The following is a 7801-nucleotide window of genomic DNA, read 5'->3' on the forward strand; positions in this document are numbered from 1 at the left end:
GTCTGAATACATTTCAACAGAAATATACCAATTACATTCTCAACCACAGTTAATCAAACCAGAAATCAGTAACAAAATAACCAAAAACAACCTTCTTTACTGTTGTCCAGTCGATGCTTAGCCATGTCCAACTCTTTGTGACCCCAAGGACTGCAGCACACCAGGCTCCTCTGTCCTCCACTATCTCCCAGAGCGTGCTCAAATTCATGTCCATTGAGTCGGTGATGTTATCTAATCATCTCATCTTCTGTTGTCCCCTTCTCCTTTTGCCTTCAATCGTTCAGCATCAGGGTCTTTTCCAATGAGTCAGTTCTTCACATCAGGTGGCCAAAGTATTGGAGTTTCATCTTCAGCATCGGTCCTTCCAACAACTATTCAGGGTTGATTTCCTTTAGGATTGACTGGTTTGATCTCTGTGCTGTCCAAGTCTTCAAAAGCATCAGTTCTTTGGCACTCAGCCTTCTTTATGGTCCAACTCTCACACCTGTACACGACTACTGGAAAAACTAGCTTTGACTATATGGGCCTTTGTTGGCAAAGTAATGTCTCTGCTTTTTAATATACTGTCTAGGTTCGTCAGAGCTTTCCTTCCAAGGAGTAAGTGTCTTTTCATTTCGTGGCTGCAGTCACCATCTGCAGTGACTTTGGAGCCCCCCAAAATAAAGTTTATCACTATTTCCATTGTTTCCCCATCTATTTGCCATGAAGTGATGGAACTGGATGCCATGATCTTCGCTTTCTGAATGTTGAGGTTTAAGCAACTTTTTCACTCTCCTCTTTCACTTTCATAAAGAGGCTCTTCAGTTCCTCTTCACTTTCTGCCATAAGGGTGGTGTCATCTGCGTATCTGAGGCTATTGATATTTCTCCCAGCAATCCTGATTCCAGCTTTGATTCATCCAGTCAGGCATTCTTCATGATGCTCTCTGCATGTAAGTTAAGTAAGCAGGGTGACAACACACAGCCTTGATGTCCTCCTTCCCAATTTTGAACCAGTCCATTGTTTCATGTCCAGTTCTAACTTCTGCATCTTGACCTGCATACAGGTTTCTCAGGAAGCAGGTAAGGTGGTCTGGTATTCCCTTCTCTTTAAGAATTTTTCATAGTTTGCTGTGATTCACACAGTCAGAGGCTTAGCATAATCAATGAAGCAGAAGTGAATGTTTTTCTGGAATTTCCTTGCTTTCTGTATGATCCAGCAAATGTTGGAAATTTGATCTCTGGTTCCTCTACCTTTTCTAAACCCAGCTTGTACATCTGGAAGTTCTCAGTTCACATATTGCTGAAGCCTAGTTGGAAGGATTTTGAGCATAGCCTTGCTGGCATGTGAAATGAGTGCAACTGTGCGGTAGTTTGAGCATTCTTCGGCATTGCCCTTCTTTGGGACTGGAATGAAAACTGACCTTTTCCAGTCCTGTGGCCACTGCTGAGTTTTCCAAATTTGCGGATGCAATGAATACAGCACTTTAACAGCATCATCTTTTAGGATTTTAATAATCTACCAGTCTAGAAATTAAGAACTATACTTTAAAGTAACCCACTATCAATGAAAATAGTACAAATTGTTAAATACTTTGAGCTGTATCCCATCAAAAATACAGAATGAAATCTACTGAAACGCAAGTAAAGCAGCACTCTGAGGGACATTTGTAGCCCTAAACGTTTATGTGTTTCAAGGCATCAAAAGAAAATCTGCAGCTAAACCTAAAGGTTAAATTCTATATATAGGAAACCCCAGAAAGGAAAGTGACAGGAAGCACAAAGGTTCATCCGTGGTCGCCAGGATTTGGGAATAACTAGGGCAAGAGGCGGCTTCCAAGAGGGCGGCCGCGCTCTGCTGCAGCTGCGTGGGTCGCCGCGGACTACGTGTGTCTCCTGGCTGTGCTTCTGTCCAGGTGCATCCAGCCCAGCGCAGCCCAAGCTGCGCGTGTCCGACCCACGCACTCGCAGGTGTGCCCCAGGAGGACGTCACGGCTGAGCGCGTTTCCACACGTCACTGTGCATTGGATTTCTCGTGCTTCCCCACCGTCCTGGCCTGAGCAAGGTGACCGCACCAGAAGGACGAGAATCACGTTCTCAGAGTGGAAGCTGTGGAACCATCTGAAGAATGCTTGCCCTTCCTTCAGTTCAGTTTAGTCGCTCAGTCGTGTCCGACTCTTTGCGACCCCATGAATCGCAGCACTCCAGGCCTCCCTGTCCATCACCATCTCCCGGAGTTCACTATTCCCCCCCCAAGTGCTCCCATTCTGGCGAAAGGTGGGCCTCTCCCTTGGGGACGTGGGTGGGTGTTCCAGGGGCCCCATATGAGCCCCAGAACTCCTCACACACAAGCGTCCTCACCACGTCACTCGGGGGCCTGGGCCGAGGGTGGGAGGGTTTTGTGCGTCACTAGGAGTCTGTCCCTTGTCTGAGACGTGTGTCCATAGCTGCAGTCACATGAGCTATGTGGCCACGTGGTTGCAGGAGAGATTTTCACCGTGCACGTGTCTGCACTTTCGCACTTCAAAAGCATCACTTAGTTCAAAAGGAAGGGTGTAATGTAAAGTAACTCTGGCACAAGCCTCAGGCTGGGGCCAGGACTGGGGGCACGCCTCAGCTTCAGGGCACGCCACAGGCCACGGACTCGCTCTACAAACTCCAAAATGAATTCCGTTCTTAAAAAGAACCCGTCCCCACTGAGCCCCAGAGAGCATTTACCTTGATTGCCTTGTCCGTGAGTTGTTTTGCTATTTTGAATCTGTCTAATTTGGGGGAAGAAACCAAGTCTTGGGAACCTCCCCGTTTTAATCCTGCAAAAGAAAAACAGATGAAGGCAGAGGCAAGACCAAACTAGTTACATTCAGACTCAGGAGATACCAGTCTAACCCCTGTGTCCAGCCCCCCATGGCACTCAGTCAGCCCTCAGAGACATTTCATAAAATTCCAAATGTGTGTATACTTAATAGGATAGCTTCAAATATATAAAAACACAAGTGGACAGAGATTTTTTAAAAAAGACATAGAAAATTCAAATTCATATTGAGATACTTCAGTGAACCATTTGTCTCAGTAAAGGAAGGGCTGCCCAGGTGGCGCTAGTGGTAAAAAACCCGCTTGCCAATGCAGGAGACGTGAGACATGAGTTCAAGCCCTGGGTCGGGAAGGTCTCCTGGAGGAAGGCGTGGCAACCCACTCCAGCATTCTTGCCTGGAGGATCCCATGGACAGAGGAGCCTGGTGAGCTACAGTCCATAGAGATGCAAAGAGTCAGACAGGACTGAAGTGACTCAGCGCATGCTCAGAAAAGGAAAGCATAAACAAAGAATCATTAAAATATACCAGATTTGAATCGATCAGCCCTAAGTGACACCCAGAAATCAAATCCACGGCTAAGAACACATTGTCTCTTCACACACCTCTTCCAACACTGATCACATACTGGGCCATAGGGCCTCTGCAACTTCAGGGGATCAAAATGATACAGATTAAACTCTTTACCACTGAAGGAAACTAGAAATTAATAACAAAATGGTAACTAGAAATTTTTCTAAACGTTCAAAAATTCAGTTCAGTTCAGTTCAGTCGCTCAGTCATGTCTGACTCTGCGACCCCATCACGGACCGCATCACGCCAGGCCTCCCTGTCCATCACCACCTCCTGGAGTTTACTCAGACTCACATCCATTGAGTTGGTGATGCCATCCAACCATCTCATCCTCTGTCGTCCCCTTCTCCTCCTGCCTTCAATCTTTCCCAGCATCAGGGTCTCTTCTAATGAGTCGGCTCTTCGCATCAGGTGACCAAAGTATTGGAGTTTCAGCTTCAGCATCAGTCCTTCCAATGAATATTTAGGACTGATTTCCTTTAGGATGAACTGGTTGTATCTCCTTGCAGTCCAAGGGACTCTCAAGGGCCTTCTCCAACACCACAGTTCAAAACCATCAATTCTTCAGATCTCGAGCTTTCCTTATAGTCCAACTCTGACATCCATACATGACTACTGGAAAAACTACAGCTTTGACTAGATGGACCTTTGTCGGCTAAGTAATGTCTCTGCTTTTTAATATGCTGTCTATGTTAGTTATAGCTTTTCTTGCAAGGAGCAAGCGTCTTCTAGTTTCATGGCTGCAGTCACCATCTGCAGTGATTATGAAGCCCAAAAAATTAAGTAGCACACTTTAAAAATAAAGCATGGCTCAAAGGAGAAATCAAGTGGAAATGATGAGAATTGTACGGTAATGAAAATATGGCCCATCAAAGCATTAGAGTACAAACAAAATTATGATTAGAGTTCTAAGAATACAAAGGTTGCTAATATTTAAAAATCCATAACATAATCCATTGATACAGTAAATAAAAATATGCAGAAGAAAACATGATTAAATGTAATAACTGTTCATTTTAAAACTCTCAGTAAACCAGGAATAAAAGGGAACTTCCTTTCAAACTTATAGCAGCAGGAATTTATGGGTGTTTAATTCATAATTTTTGTGAATGACAACTTAAAACATACTACTTGTACACTTTAAAGGGAAAATATTAACCAATGGGGCTTAGAGGAAGGTATCCTAGTGAACCTGGATCCATTTAGGACTTCTGTTATATAAATATAAATTCAGTTCTAAAATGAAAACTAGTATTTTGAATAAATTTGCCAAAGGAAATTTGACAGCTAAAGAAATGTGGAAAAGTAAATCATGCCTTTTTGTTTTGTTTTGTTTTTTAAAAAACTTATAGCAACATCATACTTCATGGTAAAACACTGAACAATTTCCTCTGGAGTTCAGAAACAAAAAAGATGTCCACTATATCACATCTACTCAACATTATACTCAAAGTGCTAGCCCATGCAATAGTGCAAGCAAAGGAACTAAGAGGCATAAAGACTGAGAACGTCTGCAGGTGATGGCTGTGTGTGTAACACAGTTGACTGTCAGAGTTAGTGAGTATATTTACCAAGGTCACCAACCACCAAGGCAGGAAAATGAACTCAACTGTATTTGTATACCCATCACTTCATGGGAAATAGATGGGGAAACAGTGGAAACAGTGTCTGACTTTATTTTATGGGCTCCAAAATCACTGCAGATGGTGATTGCAGCCATGAAATTAAAAGACGCTTACTTCTTGGAAGGAAAGTTATGACCAACCTAGACAGCATATTCAAAAGCAGAGACATTACTTTGCCAACAAAGGTCTGTCTAGTCAAGGTTATGGTTTTTCCAGTGGTCATGTGTGGATGTGAGAGTTGGACTGTGAAGAAAGGTGAGCGCCGAAGAATTGATGCTTTTGAACTGTGGTGTTGGAGAAGACTCTTGAGAGTCCCTTGGATTGCAAGGAGATCCAACCAGTCCATTCTGAAGGAGATCAGCCCTGGGTGTTCTTTGGAAGGAATGATGCTAAAGCTGAAACTCCAGTACTTTGGCTACGTCACGCGAAGAGTTGACTCATTGGAAAAGACTGTAATGCTGGGAGGGATTGGGGGCAGGAGGAGAAGGGGACGGCAGAGGATGAGATAGCTGGATGGCATCACCGACTCGATGGACATGAGTTTGAGTTGGTGATGGACAGGGAGGCCTGGCGTGCTGCGGTTCATGGGGTCGCAAAGAGTCGGACACGACTGAGCAACTGAACTGAACTGAACTGAACTGAGAGACAAATAGAAAATGGAACTCAAAACTGCCATCCACAGTAGTGTTAAGCATGGACTATCTGGGAGTGACTCTAACAAAGGTGGTACATGCTGCTGCTGCTGCTAAGTCGCTTCAGTTGTGTCCGACCCTTCGAGACCCCACAGACTGCAGCCAACCAGGCTCCCCCGTCCCTGGGATTCTCCAGGCAAGAGTACTGGAATGGGGTGCCATTGCCTTCTCCAAGGTGGTACATACTTGTAACTAAAAGTGGGAACCTTGCCAACAAGATTGAAAGAGATGATGTTCGTGATCAGGACACTGAATACTAAGATATTAATTCTCTTCCCAGCTGATCTATATATTCAGTGGAATCATAAGCAGGACTCCTGTGTGTGTGTGTGTATGTGTGTGTGTGTTGGGGGAGGGGTAAATTAACAATTGATTCTAAAAATGCAAAAGTCCAAGAAACCCTGAACACATCTTGAAGAAAAAAAACAGAGAAATAGTGACTTATTATGAGGTTACTGGAATTAAAGCAGGTGGTTTGACGTTAGGATAGGCAGATAGATCAATAGAACAGATAGCAGCATCCAGAGCCTGAACTTGACAGTCACTTTCAGGAAACCCAGGGCGAGGGGCGCAGGACAATACTGACTAGATTCTGCTCTGCGCTCCCCTTCCAACGACGGCAGCCTGTTCGTTTCACCTGGCTCCATCCCTGCTTCAACCTTGGCCTCGGGCACCTCGTCCTTGCTCCCTTCCAGCACCTGGGCCCCTGCAAAGGGGTATAAGCGCAGGGGTGGAGGGGGGACTCTGGGGGAGGGCAGGCAGGGCTGGGGTTGGGGAGCAGGGCTGCGGTGGAAAGAGAAGTCTGGGACTGGGGGGGCCTGGGGTTGGGGGTGTCTAGGGTTGGGGGAGTATGTGTTTCGGGGGCAGGGCTGGGATGGATGGGGAGTCTGGGGTTAGGGGGACTCTGGGGTTAGGGGGAGTCTGGGGGTGGGGGGAAGGGTTGGGCTGGGGAGACGCAGGTCCGGGCCCCCAAGGGCGGGGTTCAGAGGTGGAGGGCTGAGCGGGCCTGGAGTTCCGAAGGAAGGGTATGTCTGGGGCTCCACGGGAGTGGTCTGGAATCCCGGGGGCGGGGGCGGGGGGGTGCAGACGGCGGGCCCAGGCCTAGGGTTCGGAGGGAGGCGGGCTCAGCGCTCACCCGGGCCGGTCTGCGTGCCCCCGCCCCGCGTCGCGCTGTCTCGCGTCCTGCGGTTGCCCTGGGCGACGGACCCCAGCGGCGCGGCGCATTGTGCAGCCCCGGGGCGCCGGCGGCGGAGCCTCGCCGCGCGGCCGGCGCAGGGCGTGGGGCTTCGCGGACGCCGGGGCAGCGGGGTGCGGCGGGGGCGGCTCCGGGCGCGGCCCCGAGCGCATCTCCGGGCGCGGCGGCGCGCGGTGGGCGTCGGGGGCGTGGGGTCCCACAGGCCACGGTTGAGGGCACCTAAGCGGCGCCCCGGGCGGGGGCTGCAGTCTGAGACGCGGCCGCGGCCGGCGTGGGGACCGGGGCGCGGGGCACGGAGCATGGTGTCCGCGGGGAGGAGGGCCCCCGAGTGGCACGCGCCCAGCCCGAGGTCACCCAATCCCACCCCGCGCGGCTGTCGGGGTCACACAGACCCGCCCTGGCAGTCAGAGCCCCCCAGTCATAAAGACCTTTAGGTCACACACCTGGGACCCGCCCTTGCAGGATAAGCGGACCATCCAGGTCAGGCTCCGCCCGCTTAACATCCAGTGTTCCTCGGGAAGAGGACCCCAGCCCTCCAGGAGCTGTGCCGTGTTCCCTGGGTCACTCGTGGGGCCTGAGGTGACTCCCCGGGGGTTCCGAGCACCAGCCAGCATCCCGGCCATCCTGATGTCCAGCCTCTCTGGTCCAGCATCTTTGTAGAGGGAGGGGTGAATAGGAAAGATCCACCTACCCCATCTGTGCCTTCCTCCTGGTAACGTTCCAAAATCTAGATGTCATCTTTATTTGGTTTAAACATCTTTATTTTGCATTTAACTTCCCGAGATAACCCAGAAGCGAGGCTCTGTGCCCATTCTGTGGGGGAGGGGGGTCCCGGGGGAGGCGCCAGTGCCTTTCCAGTCTCCAGCCATCCCACTTGCAGACCGGCTCAGGGCTATGGTAAATAGTGAACTAAAAGCACCGCACCCCC

At 49.1% G+C, this 7801-nt stretch overlaps 1 protein-coding gene across 4 annotated transcripts in view; it reads right to left on the bottom strand.

Moving 5' to 3' along the window:
• The window catches only part of TTLL8 (tubulin tyrosine ligase like 8), a 58238-nt gene extending 51315 nt beyond the window's left edge, over positions 1-6923 (bottom strand). For all 4 annotated transcript variants that reach the window (XM_024992870.2, XM_059887225.1, XM_059887224.1 and 1 more), the window contains exons 1-3: positions 6814-6923; positions 6265-6384; positions 2697-2788 (exon numbers count right to left, since the gene is read on the bottom strand). In XM_024992870.2, coding sequence (XP_024848638.1) covers positions 2697-2788; positions 6265-6325 — 153 coding nt within the window. In that variant the 5' untranslated portion in view covers positions 6326-6384; positions 6814-6923. The remainder of the gene's footprint in view (positions 1-2696; positions 2789-6264; positions 6385-6813) is intronic.
• Between the last annotated feature and the right edge of the window lie 878 nt (positions 6924-7801).

Source organism: Bos taurus, chromosome 5 (assembly GCF_002263795.3).
Source record: "Bos taurus isolate L1 Dominette 01449 registration number 42190680 breed Hereford chromosome 5, ARS-UCD2.0, whole genome shotgun sequence".
NCBI classification, from domain to species: Eukaryota; Metazoa; Chordata; class Mammalia; order Artiodactyla; family Bovidae; genus Bos; species Bos taurus.